Here is a 20955-nt window from a genome sequence, read left to right as displayed (position 1 = left end):
CCTCATCACAAATGAAGTTTAGATTTCCACTTTTCCTGTTTGTGACCACCACCAGACTAAAACCAGTACTGAATCACACGCCCAGCACTATGTCAGCAGCTGACTAGAAGATTGAACTCACTTCAGAAATAATTTGAAAACTAAAATTACCAACAGTAGCACAAACACAGCCATACAGGAAAAAGAATCTGATCCATGTAATCCAGTTCTGCATGTGAGCCTGTGAGAACCTAAAGGAGACTTCTGTAGTCAGAAGCAGTCAGGGATCTGCTGACTGGCCACTGTGTTAGGAGGACTTCAACTGCTTGTTTACAGTTATCTAATCAGCCAATCACTTTCACTTTGAACACGGCATGGTTGTTGGTGTCAGACGGTCTGGTCTGCTGACATCATCTCGGTGAGCAGCGGCTCTTTGGTGAAAATGCCTGTTTGATATCAGAGCTAATAGGAAGGTAGCAGTAACTTAAATAACCACAGACATGCAGGAGAGCATCTCTGAACAAACTGTCATTTTTAGAGTGTTGCTGATTAGAATTTAAAGGCAGTACCCAGAGACAAAGCTCACAACAAAAGGTTAGATTATGACTGATCATAATCATAAATCCCAAACTGCAAAAACTGAGTCAGAAATCCATGTTAATGATCATAAACTGACCTCCCAGCCCATTGTTCATTCAGTGGTGCTAGTCTCAGTGATTATGCAAATGTACAGTTAATAAGGTTGGAAACCTGCAGTCAGCTGAGACTGAAGACATCACCTGGATGAGTGACGAAATGTTTCTCCGTCCAGATGAACAGAATCAGGAGAAGAAGCACAAACCGAGGTTGCACAGGCAATGATGGAAGCAGAGGCAGCTGGTGCAGACTAGCACAGGTGTAGACACTCTGTATGAGGATAATAATAACAGGCAGTGAAGGAAGTAAATGGTAAATGGCCTGTATTTGTATAGTGCTTTACTAGTCCCTAAGGACCCCAAAGCGCTTTACACATCCAGTCATCCACACATTCACACACTGGTGATGGCAGCTACATTGTAGCCACAGCCACCCTGGGGCGCACTGACAGAGGCGAGGCTGCCGGACACTGGCGCCACCGGGCCCTCTGACCACCACCAGTAGGCAACGGGTGAAGTGTCTTGCCCAAGGACAGAACGACCGAGACTGTCCAAGCCGGGGCTCAAACCAGCAACCTTCCGATTACAAGGCGAACTCCCAACTGTTGAGCCACGATTGCCCTATAATAAAGCTAATTATACAAAACACACGATAACTGACTATCAAAGTAAGACAGGAAATCAATAACATCATACGGGTCCAACCTGTTACTGGCGAGGTGTAACTAATGAAGTGGCCAGTGTGTGTATGTGGCAGATTCGTGCTCTAAAATGTGTAGTTTCTCATCTTACAGGATGTATTGTAGTTCTTCTCCTTCCGTCTGTCCTAGGTCTGAGACTCTTGATGGAAATCCAGTTCTCCAGTTAGATCCTGCTGTTCCCGGTGTGTTCGGTGGACCTTATCCACTCGGAATTGACCCGGTAAACAATATATGTACTCACTATAGCAACTAAATCAAATTACTGGCACTAGTTTTCTCCAGTGCACAACACCCTGCTCATTTCATCTCGGGCTGGTGAAATCAGTGATAAGAATGCCAATCATCCAGTTTGTGAGCCAAGCAACAATCGATCCTGTCAGAGCTTCGGTAGCTGTCAGTCCTCACTGATTAAACACCCCACAGATGTGAGACAGTGTGACACAGAGTCATCTGTCCCTGAACCCTGTCTGAGAAAACTGCAGTATCCAGCTCCAGAGCTGTTTCATAAACTAAAAACTAAAAACATAAATTAAAAAATACTATCTATCTGAGATCACTGAGTGGTCAACACAGACCTGTATGTCAGCCTGTTTGTACTTATGTTAGAGTAGCAGGGTGCTCTGCATGTGCTCTTCACTGAACCTGCTGTGTGCTCTCTGCAGATCTGGAATATTGCCACCAACAAGCTGACTTTCCTCAACTCATTTAAGATGAAGATGTCTGTCATCCTGGGCGTCATCCACATGATATTTGGAGTGTCTCTCAGCCTCTTCAACCACCTGTAAGACTCACACTGAGGGCTGATACTGAATGTTCAAACACTTTTCTTAGAATGAATAAGGTTATGTGCCGTCTAGCTTCATATTCTGATCCACAGCTGATCATTTTCAAACAAGCACCATGCTGTTCTGTTGTTCATGTGTGACCTCACTGCGCTGCAGGTACTTCAAGAAGCCTCTGAACATTTTCCTGGGCTTCATCCCAGAGATTGTCTTCATGGCGAGCTTGTTTGGCTACCTTGTCCTGCTGATCTTCTACAAGTGGACAGCCTACAATGCCCAGACTTCCAAGGATGCTCCCAGCCTCCTCATCCACTTTATCAACATGTGTCTCTTCAACTACGGTGACCCCACCAACAAACGCCTCTACGAGGGACAGGTGCTCCTTCCGTTACCCACCCTGTCCTAACTTATCCCTGTCACACTGACATGTTAGTCGTGTATAGACGTTCTCTCAGCAGTTCTACAGAGAAAACAGCTTTTTTCAGTATGCTTTACCTTCCTGATTGCCTTTTTTCAGAAACTTGAGGTCAAGTTTAGCTGCAGAACAAAAAGAAACACAGCAGCTTGAAGGTGTTTGAGCTTTGCTATGATACCATTTCTTCTCAGGTGCAGGTCGTGTCATTCTACCCTGTCAGTATGCTGAGGTTTACCATTTAAATTACAAGTTTTAAATTGTTTAATTTTTGCAGTTCCAAATCGAGGTGATAATTTTCCGTTTCCTGTTTCGTCAAATGTGTTTTATCACATTTGATGTTTCATTTGTTTGACCTTGAAGTGTTCCTGCCATGTGCGTGTGTTACGAACACTTCAAGGTCAAACAAATGAACAAATGAAGGTACAATTACAAACTAAGCACTCATCCTCAAAGTCTTTAATCTGAAACTAATGTATATATATATCATTTTAAATTCTTCATGATTCTCACCTCTCAGTATGATTGATGTACTGCTGGGACCTAATGGGGTCCAAATGCTCTCACCAACCTGTAGAGTATTTGTTGGCTATTGGACACATTATACAACAGTTCTACCTTAAAACATATTGAATGTGGACAAGCTGCACGAAAGCTTTCTTGTTAGTGAAACACTCTAGTGGTACAGTTGGGGTCAGAAGTGTATATACATTCATCATGGGGCTAAAAATCATGGTAATTTAGGCTTTTAATGATTCCTTTGAGTTGTTTTTTTTCCGCATGGTAAACATCTTTAATCACTTTAAAAAAGAATTCAGTGCACAAGTTTGAATTTATTTAGGATTTTTTTTAAAAACAAAGCAAAAACAAAAATATAAAAATCCCACCTCCCCACCGGGCGGTTTATCCTTCAAGCTCGGGTCCTCTACCAGAGGCCTGGGAGCTTGAGGGTCCTGCGCAGTATCTTAGCTGTTCCCAGGACTGCGCTCTTCTGGACAGAGATCTCCGATGTTGTTCCCGGGATCTGCTGGAGCCACTCGCCTAGCTTGGGAGTCACCGCACCTAGTGCTCCGATTACCACGGGGACCACCGTTACCTCCTCCTCCACATCTTCTCCAGCTCTTCTCTGAGCCCTTGGTATTTCTCCAGCTTCTCGTGTTCCTTCTTCCTGATATTGCTGTCATTCGGAACCGCTACATCGATCACTACAGCCGTCTTCTTCTGTTTGTCTACCACCACTATGTCCGGTTGGTTAGCCACCACCATTTTGTCCGTCTGCATCTGGAAGTCCCACAGGATCTTAGCTCGGTCATTCTCCACCAACCTTGGGGGCGTCTCCCATTTTGACCTCGGGACTTCCAGGTTATACTCGGCACAGATGTTCCTGTACACTATGCCGGCCACTTGGTTATGGCGTTCCATGTATGCCCTGCCTGCTAGCATCTTACACCCTGCTGTTATGTGCTGGATTGTCTCAGGGGCATCTTTACACAGCCTGCACCTGGGGTCTTACCTGGTGTGATAGACCCCAGCCTCTATGGATCTTGTACTCAGAGCTTGTTCTTGTGCTGCCATGATTAGTGCCTCTGTGCTGTCTTTCAGTCCAGCTTTGTCCAGCCACTGGTAGGATTTCTGGATATCAGCCACCTCCTCTATCTGCCGGTGGTACATACCGTGCAGGGGCCTGTCCTTCCATGATGGTTCCTCCTCTTCTTCGCGTTTCTGCTGCCTGAGGTATTCACTGAGCATGCGGTTGGTTGTTCGCGGCATCATTCTGGACTGTGGTTATGACACTCACCAGTCCCCGGCCTCCTTCCTTCTGCTTAGCGTACAGCCTCAGGGTGCTGGACTTGGGGTGAAAATCTCCATGAATGGTCAGGAGCTAGGACCGATCTTGTTCTTACCGTTCAGCTGACTCCTCAGGACTTGCCTGACCCTCTGCAAGTACTTGGTGGTTGCAGCTTTTCCTAGCAGCCTCTGGATCAGTGAATCGATGTCTCGTTCAGTCTTGGCATACAGCTTGATGTCATCCATGTACGGAGGTGGCTGACAACTGCTCCGTTCCGTAGTCGGTATCCGTAGCCAGTCTTGTCAATGATCTCACTGAGGGGGTTCAGGCCTATGCAGAACAGCAGTGGGGACAGAGCATCTCCTCGGTAGATCCTGCACTTGATGGTGACTTGTGCTATGGGCTTGAAGTTGGCCTCTAGTGTTGTCCGCCACATCCCCATTGAGTTCCTGATGAAGGCTCTTAGGGTCCTGTTGCTCTTGTACAGTTCTAGGAATTCCAGGATCCATGTGTGGGGCATTGAGTCATAGGCCTTCTTGCAGTCAGTCCACCCAGTGGACAGGTTGGTCATCCTAGTCTTGCAGTCTCAGGCGACTGCTCAGTCTACCAGTAGCTGGTGTTTCAGGTGGTACTAAGGCAGGTTATTGACCAGTAGTTGGATGGGACCGGTCCATTCTGGGTGTCACTCATGTCAGGACCTGGTGCTGTCCAACTCTTCATACTGGAGACCCTTTCTTGGATATGTGCCACTACAAGTTGTTGTTTAACAACATTAGTTGTTCATTAGTTATCAGTTCTTGTTGCAAGATGAAGGTGGAGATCTGGCAGCAGTTGGTGTGACTGTAGGTGTAGATTTTTTCTGCTATTTTTACTTACATGTAATCTATTGGAGCATGTCGCATGTTTTTAATTATATAAAGCACAGCAGAGCTCGTATTTTGAAGTCTCGTGGGTTTCATTGTCAGTGTTTAGATTCAAAAGAAAATCAACTATGTTGTGCTCTGTTTTTGCAGTTTGAGGTACCGTTTTAGACCAAGACCTGTTTGTACAATTCTCATTTCTTAATTAACCTCTCTCTGTTTGAATCTTTAGATGGCGATCCAGGTTTTGTTGGTGCTGATTGCTCTTGCATGTGTTCCCTGTATGCTGATTGTGAAAACTATGGTGCTTCGGCGTCAGCACCTGTGGAAAAAGCACCTGGTATGTGCATCTGACCACAACTAAAACCCTACTTCTGTCTGTCATTACTGTTAAGTTATAACCTTTGATATAACTTTTTGTTTTCTTACTCCTATTCTGTCATTCATTTCAATGCACATTGTATTGTGTAATGTGGTTGGTTGTGCTGCCATGAAAACTGCTTAAAGCCAGCTTTGGAAACGCTGATATTTTGGAAAGAAATTTTAACTAGTTCACAGACAAAGGACACCCTAAAAATTCGATGATGTGCTGTTTTGATCCAGTTGTCTTAACCGTATATTTGGCAGTTTTCTATCCAAAATGATGACATCCATTACCGAGTGGTACCTTGGTAGATATACCACCTGGAGCTTTCATATCTCTCACTGGTTATGAATCTCATTCCACTGAAGATCAGCACAGTTAAAACCTCACAAAGGCTCTTTATAACTGTACATGTAGCTTTGTGAAATGTGGGGCCTGAGTTTTACATGTAGAACAGTTTTGCTTTAGCGGTGTTACACATGTTCACACTTTGTAAGAGAGGTGAATGTGGACTGTGGAACTTTTTGCATGTATTTAAAGGTTTTTATCAACAATGTTAGCTTGGACTCATTTCTATGTTTAGGAGTAGGGTTGTTTTTCACTACACAGTACTTTGCCTAAATGCTTCTCTTCTGGGAGAAGACGGCCAATAAGCAACACTATGGCAAACATTAGTTTAGAAAAGGAGTTTCTATTTATTAACGCCAACAAACAGTCAGCTCTCAGCACAGCAGACTCCAACACAAACTGTCTGTAAGAGGGCTAAACAAACACTTGTGACTACTTAAGCAAACAAGAAAAGATTAGCCAGCTAGCTGCACTCATAGACATTATAAAGACTGATGCCATTGGGCTGTGAATTCCAGTTATGAAGTGTCAGACTAAGTGTTTTCACTGTCGCCATCTTGGTGTTTTAAAAGTAGATGTTACAGGCAAGAGTGGGACTGACTGAGTCTGCACGCTCGCTCACTAATGACTGTTAGTCACACGCTGTGGATAACTCTGCTTTCTGACAGATAATTCACTGTTTGTTTGTTTTGTCTTTTGTTTTGCACGAGCCAAAATGATCCAAACTGAGTAGCTCATCAGAAAATTGCTTAGACAGCCATTTCCCCATAGCCTGTCTGCAGCTCTCTTTTCTGATGTCCGTAGTTTCAGTTAATTTGGTAAAATTAGCCACAAGAAGGACTTTTTTCCCTGGTCAAATGGACATTTGACCATTAGTGGAAAACTGTGGTCATTATCAGCAGAACACAGCTGTCACAGACTCGTAATGATTCCAACCCCAGGGTTCAATTCAAGTCAATTTTTTTATATAGCTCCAAATCGCGATGACAGTCTCCTCGTTATATTGTAAGGTAAAGACCTCACAATAATTCAGAGAAAATCCCAACTATCAAATGACATCGTAGTTTTCCCCTTGACCCTGCTGTCATAGGCCAAGAGGTTTGCCAAACTCTCTAAGGGCTGACACAGACGGCCAGTTTAAAATAACTAATTAAGCTAACATGTCTTCTTTGGACAGTGGGAGGACTGGGAGAACCTATAAACTGAAGGCACCAGTGGATTTAAACCCACAACCTTGCTGCCAGGTGACCGCTGCACTGTTGTGCTGTCACATTAAACCACCTTCCCAAATTCATGCAGGTTGGCTATGTTACAGCTGGCTGGATAACTGTTTCTTGCTTGCTAATATGATCATACACACACCTAGGACACATGGATAAACTGCAGATTTTCCTGGTCAAAAGTCAAGATTACTTTAATGTCACAAAACAAGCCATACTTCAGTATTTGTTTTCCAGCTAAAATCTGACACAAATGCTATTAGAATAAGATGATGATGAGATCTGAGAGCTGTACAGCTACAGTTAGCTGGAGAAAACAGAGTCTTCAGGTCTTTGTGCTCAGCTTTGATTGAACCAGTGAGACTATTTTGCTTATTGAAATTTGAACAGTTATACTTGATAAGGTGGTAAATATATCTGTTTTTACTCGATTTCTGGGTGTCCTGTTTTACTTGCAAATTAGAGTAAATTAAGAAGGAAGCATCATCCTAAGGCTTGCTTTAAGCTAGAAACAGCTCTTGTGGCTTTTGTATCTAGTCACAGAAGAGGGAAGAAACCCCTGCAGAGAATCTAGAGCAGTCTTTAGAGCAAACAGGCGTGTCCTCATCATGCACCGGACTCACTCAACAGGGCACGCAGAAGTTTGGAGGGGTGCGGGTGGGCAATGGGCCCACAGAAGACGAAGCTGGCATCATGGACCACGACCAGCTCTCCCAGCACTCAGAAGAAGGTGATGAGGTGAGTCTCATCACTGCCAAATTCTGTCCTCTCTCAGATTTTGCTTTGAATTCATTTTTTTATAAATATATTTTAGTAGGATTGTGATGTGAATCATGCTTTCAGTGTCATATGGGCTCTGACTATTTCCTGAGCTCCCACAGATGCCTAGAGGTCACAAAGCACAAAATGTTGCATGACTGCCATTTAAACAGATGCAGTTCCATGTTTCAGATAGGACATGTAGACCAGCGGTCCCCAACCCCCGGGCCACGGGCCGGTACCGGGCAGCGAGAGTTGAGGCTCGGGGTTTTCAGGGTTTTTATCGTTAACTCGGTTTCCCTGGGTCTTTCCCGCGTTGTAGTTGTAGAAAGAAATATTTATGCGTTACCATAGCGACCAGAGAGCGTTAAGGGGCAGAGAGGAGGATGTTACTCTCAGTGTTGTTGGTGCATTTCAGGAGGACGCTGCTAATAAAGTTACACAGTGAATTCATGTTTATTATTATATTTACAAAATACCACAGTTTTTGTCTCGGTCGTATCGTTTTATTTTGTTCTATTTATCCGCCACACCTTAAAGGCCGGTCCCTGAAAATACTGTCTGACGTTAAACCGTCTGTGGCGCAGAAAAGGTTGGGGACCGCTGCTGTAGAGCAGTGGCTGTTTATTTCAGGTATAAACGGACTGCACTGGGAAAAAGATGACTTTTCCATTTCAGAACATAAATATGAAGCTGATTTTCACGAGAACCACCATTAGGAATTTCTGAAAATACCACCCACTTTGTTTCTGTCAGTGACACAGGGGTCAGGTGTCTCTGGTTTGCCTTGGTAATAAATCTTGAGTGTTTTTGTCATGAGGACTTACACTGCACAGTTATCAAGGCTGCATTTTATCATCCTTTCCCAATGTAAATATGTGATGTTCTGGGACTTCCTCTTGAGATTCGTCTGGCTTCCTTAAAAGGATTACTTGTAGATCCTGACGATTCAATATGAGAATTAAACCTCTGAACAGTGTGAAAAAGCACAGTAGGTCCATTTGATGCAACTCTCACATTCCTGTTTGGAAGTCAAGTTAAAGTTGAAGTGGTGTGGAAGCTGCTTCTGCAAATCAAATGTGTCACTCCAGTATGGCTAAGACAGGAAACACAAAGAGGGGGGGTTTCCTGTTAAAGTCTGGACTTTGGGGGAAACTGAGTCATGGTAAGAAGACAGTACACCCACTTTGAATTCTAAGGTTTTACACATCACCACATAATAAAAAATCATCTGGCCTTAGCAGGTAAACACCACCTCAGATGACCAACAACATGTGACATATTACACCGTGCCATTATTTGACATGAAGCTAACATGCAGAAGCAGTGAGTGGAGTAAGTTCAGCCTTTAACAGGTTAAGTAGCAGCAAGTGTGACCACCTCTGTGAAAGCAGAACTTGGTCTTCAAGCTTTAAGCTGTACGTTAACATAAAGCCACCGTCTTCCTAAAAGTGGAAGTCCATGCAATGCTCAGAGAGACAGCAAAGAGCTTGTTCTGAGCATAAACTTCTTTGTATACCAAGGTATTATAGTGTCGGGTGTGATGTCATCTGTCTGATGGCTGAAGCTCTGATGACACCTGGTCAACAGGTGTTGGTGGTGCCCTAATGGCCCAGTCAGTGACTGAAACGCTGTGGTGGGACCTTAGGACATCTGTGCATAAACAAAGCAAACCTCAATGAACTGATGCAGCAGTGGGAAGAAGAGTGTTTCAGGTTAAATAAGTAATGACACGGTGCAGCGTGTCCCGTGCTCTTCACTGAGGTGGGATTCAGAGATGTTAGAGGTGTCGTTTCTTTTTACCATGATTTTTAGTTTACACTACAGTGACTCATCACTTCCTACACCCCCACATAGAATAACAGTTATGTATGAGACCGAAGCATTCTGGGAAAAAATCTGAGCTCTTATTAAGAAGCAGCCTGAGGGCAGGCTACATTTAGGCAGCATAATGTGTGCTGTGCTCGTCTATGAAACATGACAGAACTGAAGGTTTGTGTACCGGTTACAGAGCGAGACATGTTATTGATAAATTCCACACACTTCCTCATTTGGATCATGTGTCCCATTAAATCTGGGTGATGAAAACTTCTGAAAGATTTGATTGTGGATCGCACCACTGACCTTTCACCTTTGCTTACTTTCAAGCACTCAGAGGAAGAACCGGTAAGACTCAGAGTTTAACGTTTCCTGAGCATGTCTGAATGCTGGCTTGCTTCATTTGTTGTTTTCATGACTGTTTGAATTGTTTAAATGTGCTTTACTCCTGAACTGCCAGGCATGCGTTTGTGAATGAAGGGACATGTTTGTTTGCATGACAGAGTAAGTGTCTCTCACCCAGTGACAGGTGTGTTGAGTTCTTATATAGAGCTTTTCTACTCTAAAGCATTTACAAGGATATTTGGCGTGCAGACTGGCGCAGGCCGTTATCAAACCACCAACCTCCCAATGAGGAGATGACGTGCTCTACATCCTAAGCCACAGTCATCATTATGGAAAAAGCATGCAGAAGATTGTTTAGATATCCAGTAACTGGGAAAAGATGAAGCAGCTGTTGTTACTTTGTGACCTGACACTTCACCGGTGCATTTTTATGCAAGATCAAAGAGCAACAGGTCAAGGGTCAGTTTTCACTAAAATCCATCTAGTTGTACTTCTGCACAAGTACTTTTGCCCCCGTCTCACCGTTTAGCCGCTAAAGCTGCGTCCATAGTCAGTCAGGTACAGTCCAAAATTTCAAGCTGTCACCTGAGCAGAAGTTTACCTTTTGTTTCCACTATCACCGGAAATGTTTTCAATTCAGTCAGTGGCCTCAGTGTTTTGTGCCATTATGGCATGCTAGTATTCATAGTTCTGTTTTTCATTAGTGTCGGAGATCCTTTGAATGGGAACAATGACTCCTGCTTCCATGAACTCCATTTCTCTGATCCAATAACAAAAGGGAAGCATGGAAAGAGGAAACCAGATCAGCGCCAAGCAAAACCGAACAAAAGCTACACGGAGCGTTTGACTCCCATGTTTCCCCCTCCCTGCTCGCTCCATACAGGAAAGGCTAGCCTCGCTCCAGGATGGAGAAAATGGAGGAAGTGCGCGGGCTTTACAATAAACAAACACCTCCCTGAGCTGTGATCTGGCTGTGGACAAAGAAAAAACTAACTCACTTCTCTGCTCTTTGTTTTAAAGCTGATGAGAGAAGTCACAGGCAGAGGTCAAAGGTCAAAGCAGCTCGTCATTAACATAAAAGAAGTAGTTGTTTAAGGCATTTCCCAGCTCTCTGGATTAGCATGCTCCAGTCGCTGAGGTATGCTGAGGAATTACACTACAGCAGGTTCTGCTTCCTAAACTGGATTTCAGATTCTAAACAATGAAGCTGAAAAACATGTTCAACATTTATCCAAAGGTGTGGTCCGAAGGTTCTCTGAATAGGCCGTCATCATGAAGACAGGTCTATTTGTATGGGACTACATACGTTTCTAAGCTGATGGATTCTCCAACTAAGAAGTCCTGAAACCTGCTGAAAACAGAAGTTTACGTTTGCTGTGAGATCGAATGGAAAAACGTGCACAGCAGGACGTTCAGGAAGTGATCTGAAGTTAATCTGCAGAGAAATTGGGCCAAACGTTTGGTTCGATTTTATGGCCACTTTTCAGAGCTTCTCGCTCACACCTCCTCCGTGTACGCACACCTGTGCTCACGCTGTTCTTTCTCTCACTACAGTTTAATTTCAGCGATGTAGCTGTCCACCAGGCTATCCACACCATAGAGTACTGCCTGGGGTGCATCTCCAACACAGCCTCTTACCTCCGCCTCTGGGCCCTCAGCCTGGCTCATGCACGTTAGTAACGACGTTCACACACAGTTTGTGTTTTTTGATGATCATAAACATTCAGAGAAACAGAACTATGTTGAGTAATATTGTTTACTGCTGGATATTCACTGTAAACCTTGTTGTGACGACTGTTTGCACAGAGCTCTCAGAGGTACTCTGGTCCATGGTGATGCACCTCGGCCTCTCCTCCAGGAGCGGGGGCGGGTTCTTCGGCCTGTCCATCATCTTCGCATTCTTCGCCATGCTAACAGTCGCCATCCTGCTCGTGATGGAGGGGCTGTCAGCCTTCCTGCATGCCCTGCGTCTGCACTGGTTAGAGTCACACTTACACACAAATACAGAGTATCTATGACAGCGTGTCAGAGTCACTTTACATCACGGGCCCACTGTGACCTGGACCAGGGAAACTCCCCTCTGTGTCGGTGTAAACAAGTTCAGCTCTTAAATGAGTGAAATGACAGACACACAGTGTCCAGTTTTTGTTTTATGTAATGTTCAATACTGAACTGTGACTTTAGTCTTTTTCAAAGAAGCAATTTTGTATTCAGTGTTTGCATAAAAGCCTTATTTTGATGTGTTTGCTACCAGCAGGGAGGACACACATGAGGTCAGAGACAAGTTTGAACTTTTGTCCTCCGCAATGAAAAACGGCTGAAAGGAAAAACCAGCATCACTTTGTTTAGTTCCTCATTTGATAAAGTCTGTCTGCAGCTTTGCAATCACTGAAATGCTGCTCGATTTAGGTTTTCACTCATTTTTCTGACTCGTCTCTGTGGACCTGGCCTGCACCGCTACACTTGCTGTCTGCCCCCCTTCCTTATCTTACATATGATGATCCCAGTTATCATGACAGACTGGGTGTGATCCCAGTCTGTCTTTGCATTCTGGCTGGCCTCATAGTGTGCCCATCAACATAAAGTCGCCTCCCTGCCTGTGTGGGTTCTCAGCAGGGCTGCAGATTCAGCTTCCACATAGCGACGGGCCCGCAGGCTGTAAGTTTGAGCTAGGATTTACAAATGAAGACAAATCAAAGAAAAACCCAACAGTAACACGGTGTTACTGTCAGAACATCTTCAGTGCTCTTTGAGTGTCGTTGAGTGTTCCTGATTGTCCAAGTCTCTCAAAATCTGCTGGAGCCATCTTTACAAAATCTCCCAGATTTTCTGTTTGAGGCCTGATAACTGTGACAGCTGTAGCACGATGAAGACAGCACTCACATCAACACAGACTTGATCGTAAGATAATTCCCCGAATGTCTTTGCTGGATGTGTTTTGGTGCCTTTGTTCCCTCAGAATGAAGAGTGACTGCAGAAAATATCCACTCACAGGCAGCTCCATGTATGTCATGTGCAGCACACTGCATGTCCATGTGAAAGCACATGCAGAAAGTAAACAGTCTTCATGTCTAAACATTCCCGCACTGATGGAAAACACACACACACACACACACACACACACACACACAGGTACTTTTGCCAAAGCGCATGAGGAACGCCAGCAGGATCAGACCTTACACAGCTTCCAGCTCCATCGCCTCCTAGCACGCACTCCGGCCTGCTAATCCAACTACTCTGACATACAGCAAATGTCAAACATTACACAACAGTCAAATATTTTAGCTGTGCAGTGTAATAGTGCTTTGGCTGGCAGCTGCACCCTGTAGCACACATCTACGACTTCTTAGGCGATAAATCTAAATATGGATATACTGTAGTTTAGGTGATATTGTGAGGAAGTTTATTTTGAAAATCACACAGAATATTGCAGAGGCCTATGTGGAGGTGGTGGAAGTGACAGATGATCCAGTGCAGCGCACATGACTAAAGGGGAAATGGACACCGGTGTGAAAGTCACCAGAACGTCTCGTCCTGTCGAGTAGACCGGGCGCAGCAGGAAGCACCTCAGAGACGCACCAGTGATGTTTCACCTCATGTGTTTTGTAAGAACTCAGTTTATCCACTGCAGCTCTTCAGTGCAGCCTCTCTGGGCACAGTGTGGAGTGTCACCTGTACTCTGTGATGGCATGCAGCGTGTATTGTAATGTGGGGACTGTAGTGTAGGACAGCTTCTGACACTGTGGCTGATTAGTCTTTGCTGTCATGCTCACTGACGTCTGCTTGAAGCGTGCAGGAGGATCTGGTGCATCTTAGTGAGGTGGCTCCGTGGACGAGTCGGCAGAGTCGCAGAAAACTGGCAGACTTACAGACGACAGCACGATAACTTTAACTCATCGCCTAATGATGAAATTTACATTACTGTCACGTGTCGGGTAGAAACAAAGTCCTAGGAGCAAGTGGGCAAAACACCTGGCACTACAACACAACAAGGAAGTGTGGAAACTGAGGGCTTACATGCACACACAAGGGAGAGTGGGCGGAGCTGTGGAAAACAAGACACAGGTGAGCCGAGTCAAACTAAGCTCATCAGAGATCTGTGCTGAAGGACTCAGGTGCTGACCATAATTCCTGTCCACACGTGTGGGTCATTCTCAGCTTTACTGGATGGAAATGACAGAACTCTTTATGTCTCCTCATGGACTCTCTACAAATGAACCAAAGCACTGCTCAGGTTGTCAGATTTAGTCTGCTGCAAAAGGAACGCTCTGTGAAAGCTTTGTGTTTATTTTCTTTAATCCTTCGCGTCTGCTTTCAGCTGCTAGCACAGAGCTTTATGTCATTGCTCAGAGACGACGGAGGAAGAGAGAATGGCCTGTGTGTTTTTGTTGGACAGAGGCACGGTGGTAACGCTCAGCTTTTCCTCTCAGGGCTGATTTGTATAAGGAGAAGTTGAAGTGGACGCTGTTCCATACAAGCAGCACTGTGTTATATCCACACTCTGAAGAATCCTTCAGTATGTGTTGTCTAGTCCTACCTGTGTACCTCACCATGGGGACTCCCTGCTGACTGCAGCCTTAAGTTTGTGAATATGATAGGTGACTGGACAACTTTGAATCCCGGTGACCTAAAGAGGTCAAAGGTCAACTTCTCTGAAAACCAGTGATTTTCAAATTCATACCATAGCTGCATCCATATTGAGGCTAAGGGGCAGCACTGGCAGCCTCCCATATTATGATGTCATCCCCATAATCTAAGCATGTAGGCTGGTCACATACTGTCCAATCAGTGTGTGTGTTTCTGGATCATGTGACCTGTGATTTCAAAGGTATGATGTCACAGATGATGATTATCTGCACTTATGGGGAAAAATATCTTTTGGACCTCGTCCATCAACAATGAATGAATGAATGCTTCTTACAGAGTTGCTGCTTCTGGCTTTTCAGTCCCGACATCTTCTCTGAGAGCTGCATGATAGATTCGTACACGGGTTTTTTCAGCAGGCCACAGGATACATGACAGAAACACGGTGTGTTTTCCAGAATGTCTGAACAGTGCACATCATGATGTTCAGTTACTTTAGGTGTTTAAGGCGGCCGTGCATGAGTATCATCCCCAGAAGAGTTCACAGTAATGGTGATGTCACAGTATCTGCTGAAAATTCAAAAACGTTCCTCCTGTTTGCTATCTGCACAGTGTGTCTGCTTGTTCTGTGGTGTCCTGAGTTTGATTTGCCAGCAGTAAGTCGGACTTGTTTCAGACGGGTGTTGGACTCTCAAGACGTCGTCTCTGTGGTTCTGTTGAATGATGACCTTTAGGTCACAGTGGGGCGGTTCACACCCGAGTACTGGGTTAGCACTGTGTGAGGCTGTGGTCCTCAGTGGGGTGCACACTGAGTGGTTTTGGCTGCCCAAGTGAAGGAGTTCAAGTATCTCAGGGTTTTATTGACAGATGAGAGAAGGAAGAAGCAGGAGAGGGTTTAGGAAGAGAGCAGAATGTGAAAGTGTGGACTTAACGTTGGATCTACATCCCCACGCTCGCCCACAGCTACAGTGTTGGACGGGTCATGAACAAGTCAGAGTTTTATACTTTGTTGTTTGTGATGTTTTGTGTTTCTCTTGCATCCTGGCCCGTGTCTGTACATCACTTAGGTTTTGTTCATATTTAAGTCTGGAACAACTTCAGATATTTCTTATTCAACAGCCCACACAGACACACAGTAAGAGGTTCATAAAGCCTCAGTGTGTCAGCTCAGCACACCTCTGCTAAGGTTCAGAAGGAGCAGTGGGGTATTTTTCACACAGCTGAGTGACTGAGTGGAAATAATGATGTTCAAAGTGAGCCTCCATGTTCCTCTGTGCTGTTCACGCCTCACACACACATTCTGATGAGCTATCTGCACAAACACACACACCACAGTCCATACAGCGTTGCGCACGTTAGGCTCAAGAATCTGTTCCATTTCCACAGCAGTGTGGCGAGGCACATGAGAGGAGCGCTCGTTTCTTTCCTCTTTCTAAGTGTTGCCCTCTCACATCTCTGGAAGGCCAAATATTTGCCACAGCTGGGAGACATTCCTGGGCACTCCCTCGCTGACCGAGGCCAGCAACCAGCAACCGTCTTAGTTTTTCCTCTTAAATGAAGTCATCAGAGGTTGTCAGGACCGGAGGATTTCAGAATCCTAACTGTGGAAAAAACACAGCGGCTGGTTGGATACTGTGACTGAGTCAGCCTGTGACAGACTGTAATGAAGTGAGTCACACTGAGTGAATCGTCAGGTCCTAGTAGTTTTATTTCAGAATCGTGTACTTTAAATCCTCACAATCTGTGATTATTCTGTATTCCAAGTATCAGGCACATGAAGTCTCAAACTGACGTGCTTCATCACCTATTTTATTTTAAAGCCTTAGATCCTCTAAAAGAGCCTGTAGACCTGTTAAAATGCACAACTAAATGGCATTAAGAAGCATATTTACAGGATGGTACATCATCACGTTATTACCTGAGCCCCTCCCCCCCACAAACACACACAAACATATTTGATCATCCTTTTCAAATTGCTGGTCAGGGAATAATTCAGCGGATGTGTGGGAAGGTTTTGGTCTTACTGGAATGTGCCCTGCCTCACACACACACGGCCAGATGAATTTTATCATCCTCACTTGTTTTTGTCCTGAACAAAAGTGATGTTCTTAAGCTCTGAGGTCATACACTACACATGCTGCAGGTTTCTAGACGTCTTTATAGTGTGCTCTGTTTGCAACAGTCACAGCCATGCAAACAATCTACCATTACCATTTTAGTGGGTCAAGGGAGGCGTTCCCAGATTAAGCATGAGGAATATGTTTGGAAAATGAGTTATCTCTGGAACCTTTTGCTGTCAGTTTATTAATGCACCTGATTGCTTCATCATAAATATTTCAATAATGGATTACCTGAGGGTGTGCTCCTCCATTTAAACGTCCATGTACATACAGTATCTCACAAAAATGAGTACACCCCTCAGATCTTTGTACATATTTTGTTATATCTTTTCATGCGACAACACTGAAGACATGACACTTTGATACAATGTAAAGTAGTCAGTGTGCAGCTTGTGCAATAGTGTAAATTTGCTGTTTTGCTCTAAATAACTCAACTCACAGCCATTAATGTCAAAGTGCTAGCAACAAAAGTACACCCCTAGGTAAAAATGTCCAAATTGTCAATATTTATATGCCCAATATGCCCAAAGTGTCAATATTTTGTGTGGCCGTCCTTATTTCCAACACTGCCTTAACTCTGTTGGCCATGGAGTTCACGACAGCGTCACAGGGTGCCACTGCAATCCTCTTCCACTCTTCCATAATGACATCATGGAGCTGGTGGATGTTGGAGACCTTGCGCTCCTGCACCTTCCATTTGAGGATGCCCCACAGATGCTCAGTAGGGTTTAAGTCTGGAGTCATGCTTGGTCAGTCACGTACCTTTGCCCTCAGTTAATTTGTACTGGTCTTTCTGGAGGTGTGTTTGGGGTTGTTATCATGTTGGAATACCGTCCTGTGGCCCCGTGTCTGAAGGGAGGGGCTCATGCTCTGCTTCAGTGTGTCACAGTACATGTTGGCATTCATGGCTCCCTCAGTTAACTGTAGCTATCCAGTGCCAGCAGCACTCATGCAGCCCCAAACAATGACATCCCACCACCGTGCTTGACTGTAGGACACACTTGTCTTTGTACTCCTTACCTGGTTGCCACCACACACCCCTGACACCATCTGAACCAAATAGTTTATCTTGGTCTCATCAGTCCACAGGTAATCCATGTCCTTAGCCTGCTTGTCTTCAGCAAACTGTTTGCGGCCTTTCTTGTGCATTATCTTTAGAAGAGGCTTCCTTCTGGATCGACAGCCATGTGATGCAGTGTGCGGCGTATGGACTGAGCACTGACAGGCTGACCCTCCACGCCTCCAACCTCTGCAGCAATGCTGGCAGCTCTCATACATTTATTTTCAAAAGACAACCTCTGGACATGATGCTGAGCACGTGCACTCAGGCGAGGTTTGTTCTAAATGGAACCTGTCCTGTTAAACTGCTGTCTTGGCCACCGTGCTGCAGCTCAGTTTCAGGGTGTTGGTAATCTTCTTATAGCCTCGGCCGTCTTTGTGTAGAGTAACAATTCTCTTTTTCAGATCCTCAGAGAATTCTTTGCCATGATGTGCCAGGTTAAACTTCCAGTGACCAGTATGAGAGAGTGTGAGAGCAATGACACCAAATACAACACACCTGTTCAACACACCTGTTCCTCAAGATAGAATAAAATATTTACAAAAATGTGAGGGGTGCCCTCACTTTTGTGAGATACTGTTGATCAGGACACCGAGAGTGGCCCCGAGTGACGAGCGGTCATTGTCTGTAAACATCACAGGAGGGGGAAACTACTCCTTTCTACATTCGAGGGTGTTTTCATAGCGTTTAAATCGAACTGTGGTTTGTTTCCCTCTCGCTGCGGTTCGTGTGTGCAGGTCTGAACGCGGTAATCGCACCGAGAACCTTTGGAGGAGGTGGTCATGGTACGGCTCCAAACAAACTCCAGAGCAGCCTAGGAGCTAGGCAGGAAGTGAATGCACACTCTGCATGTTCTCCAGCAGAACACAGCAGCTAATTCCTGTATTCACAACCACAAAGCTACAAGTTTACAGACTCATCAGCTGATTTGGACCAAAGTAACTGTAGCTGTGAAAACGCCATCAGACCTGATTGGTTGTGTCATTCATCATCTCTGACCAAACTGTCACTGACTTTAAAGCCAAAATAAAACTCAGATTGCTTCTCGTCCACTCTCCTCCTGCTTAAGTTTGTTCGATAATAACACATAAATACTTCTTTCCTCCTCCTGCTTGTGGGTAATTATCCGCTCACTGGGGCTTTCTCTCTCCTGCTTGAGATGACTGTTGTTGTGCACTGTTGCTATATAAATAACATTGTCTTTGCATTTAAATTCAATCCAAACTCCCAATTTTGAGTTTTATCTTCTTTTCCGTTGGTGGGAATGACTGGAAAGGCAGAGCACTGGAAAGGGTGTGGGCAGCAGCGGCTTATTTCATTCAAAGCCACAAGTACAGAAACAGCCTCTGTGGGCGGGGCTAAGACCAGCGGCATACAGACAGGACCCAGCTCTGGGGTGCACACACTGGAGACATGTGGAGCTTCTGACTTGTTTAAAAAGGCTTTAACTGGACAGCTTTCCTACTTTCATACATGCTTGTGTGGATGTTTAACCAAACAGTCTTCTCTCTTTTTCTTTCAGGGTTGAGTTCCAGAACAAGTTCTACTCGGGCCAGGGCTTCAAGTTTGTCCCCTTCTCATTCGAGAGCATCCTGGAGGGAAGATTTGACGAGTGATCGGGCCTCAGCCCATCCAGCAGTCTTCAGTGTTCTCTCCCCTCCTCTGTGTGTGTTTGTGTGGGCGTGCATGAGCCCCAGTGCAGTGTTTTGTCTCCCCCTGGTGGCACTTTGTGAAACTTTATTGTGTATGAGCTGTAGTTTAGTCCCTGTGAAGTGAAGGGTTTTCCTGGGTTATACCCACACTCTTGTATGCTGCTGTCATTTCCTGGTCTTTGCATTTAGACTGAAACACAGAAATCACACAATCAGTCCAAACATTTTCACAAAGGTCAAATCAAGCTGAACAAAAGAATATTTTCATATGCAGAAGTTATGTGTATGCACAGGTGTATCAGGCGCGCCCACAAGTTTATATATAATCAAGCATAAGTGAATAAATGATCGCGTCTAAAGTCGTCTGTCTGTGACTCTCGTCATTAGTTCAGTTCAATTCAATTCAATTTTATTTATATAGCGCCAAATCACAACAGAAGTCGCCTCAAGGTGCTTTATATTGTACAGTAGATCGCACAATAATACATACAGAGAAAAACCCAACAATCATATGGCCCCCTATGAGCAAGCACTTTGGCGACAGTGGGAAGGAAAAACTCCCTTTTAACAGGAAGAAACCTCCGGCAGAACCAGGCTCAGGGAGGGGCGGGGCCATCTGCTGTGATTGGTTGGGGTGAGAGAAGGAAGACAGGATAAAGACATGCTGTGGAAGAGAGACAGAGGTTAATAACAGATATGATTCGATGCAGAGAGGTCTATTAACACTTAGTGAGTGAAGAAGAAACACCCAGTGCATCATGGGAATCCCCCAGCAGCCTCCACCTATTGCAGCATAACTGAGGGAGGATTCAGGGTCACCTGGTCCAGCCCTAACTATATGCTTTAGCAAAAAGGAAAGTTTGAAGCCTAATCTTGAAAGTAGAGATAGTGTCTGTCTCCTGAATCCAAACTGGAAGCTGGTTCCACAGAAGAGGGGCCTGAAAACTGAAGGCTCTGCCTCCCATTCTACTTTTAAATACTCTAGGACATGCTGTTCTGACATGCTGCTTACAGCTCACTGCTCCCTGGATCATCTTTCTCTCCTCTGGAGTAATCCTGAGCTCCACCTGAGCTCATGCATCAGCTGCTGTGCTGCTTTCAGACAGACGTGTGTAAAACCGGTGTTTACACTGTATTATTTCTGTGAGGACACACCTCGCTCCAGTCGTCTGTGTTGCTCTTTGCAGGTAATTATTGGAATAACCTGATGGCAGCTTCGTATGTGAGCGTGGAGCTTTGCCCTCGGTGGCTTTCAGTCAGTTCTTTGGTGAACCCCAGCAGAAGGTTTCGCACTAGCATTAAATCTGGCCCTAAACATCAGGGCGACGTTGCGATCGCTCATTTACACCCAAAATGAATTTAAACTGATTAAGCTCAGTATGAATATTTGGTTTCCCCTGTGGTGGAGCACTAGACAGCTGTCAATATGTAAAATCTCTTATCACATGCTACATCTCATGATAAATGCTTTGGCTGGCTGGAAATGCAGAATGTAGGTTTTGTAACTTTGAGTCAATGAGCCAGCAT

General features: G+C 44.8%; 1 protein-coding gene across 6 annotated transcripts in view; it reads left to right on the top strand.

Moving 5' to 3' along the window:
• The window catches only part of atp6v0a1b (ATPase H+ transporting V0 subunit a1b), a 29614-nt gene extending 9708 nt beyond the window's left edge, over window positions 1–19906 (top strand). For 3 of the 6 annotated variants that reach the window (XM_031739396.2, XM_039616147.1, XM_039616148.1), the window contains exons 14-22: window positions 1445–1535; window positions 1978–2096; window positions 2257–2473; window positions 5391–5498; window positions 7628–7828; window positions 9998–10015; window positions 11567–11684; window positions 11819–11990; window positions 19299–19906. In XM_031739396.2, the coding sequence (XP_031595256.1) occupies window positions 1445–1535; window positions 1978–2096; window positions 2257–2473; window positions 5391–5498; window positions 7628–7828; window positions 9998–10015; window positions 11567–11684; window positions 11819–11990; window positions 19299–19392 (1138 nt within the window). In that variant the 3' untranslated portion in view covers window positions 19393–19906. The remainder of the gene's footprint in view (window positions 1–1444; window positions 1536–1977; window positions 2097–2256; window positions 2474–5390; window positions 5499–7627; window positions 7829–9997; window positions 10016–11566; window positions 11685–11818; window positions 11991–19298) is intronic. The other 3 variants (XM_031739412.2, XM_031739420.2, XM_039616149.1) reach the window with 3 other exon arrangements.
• Window positions 19907–20955: the final 1049 nt, after the last annotated feature.

The sequence above is a fragment of the Oreochromis aureus genome, linkage group 8 (genome assembly GCF_013358895.1).
Source record: "Oreochromis aureus strain Israel breed Guangdong linkage group 8, ZZ_aureus, whole genome shotgun sequence".
NCBI classification, from domain to species: domain Eukaryota; kingdom Metazoa; phylum Chordata; class Actinopteri; order Cichliformes; family Cichlidae; genus Oreochromis; species Oreochromis aureus.
Note: the sequence above shows the minus strand (reverse complement) of the source record. Positions and strands in the feature narration are given on the sequence as shown.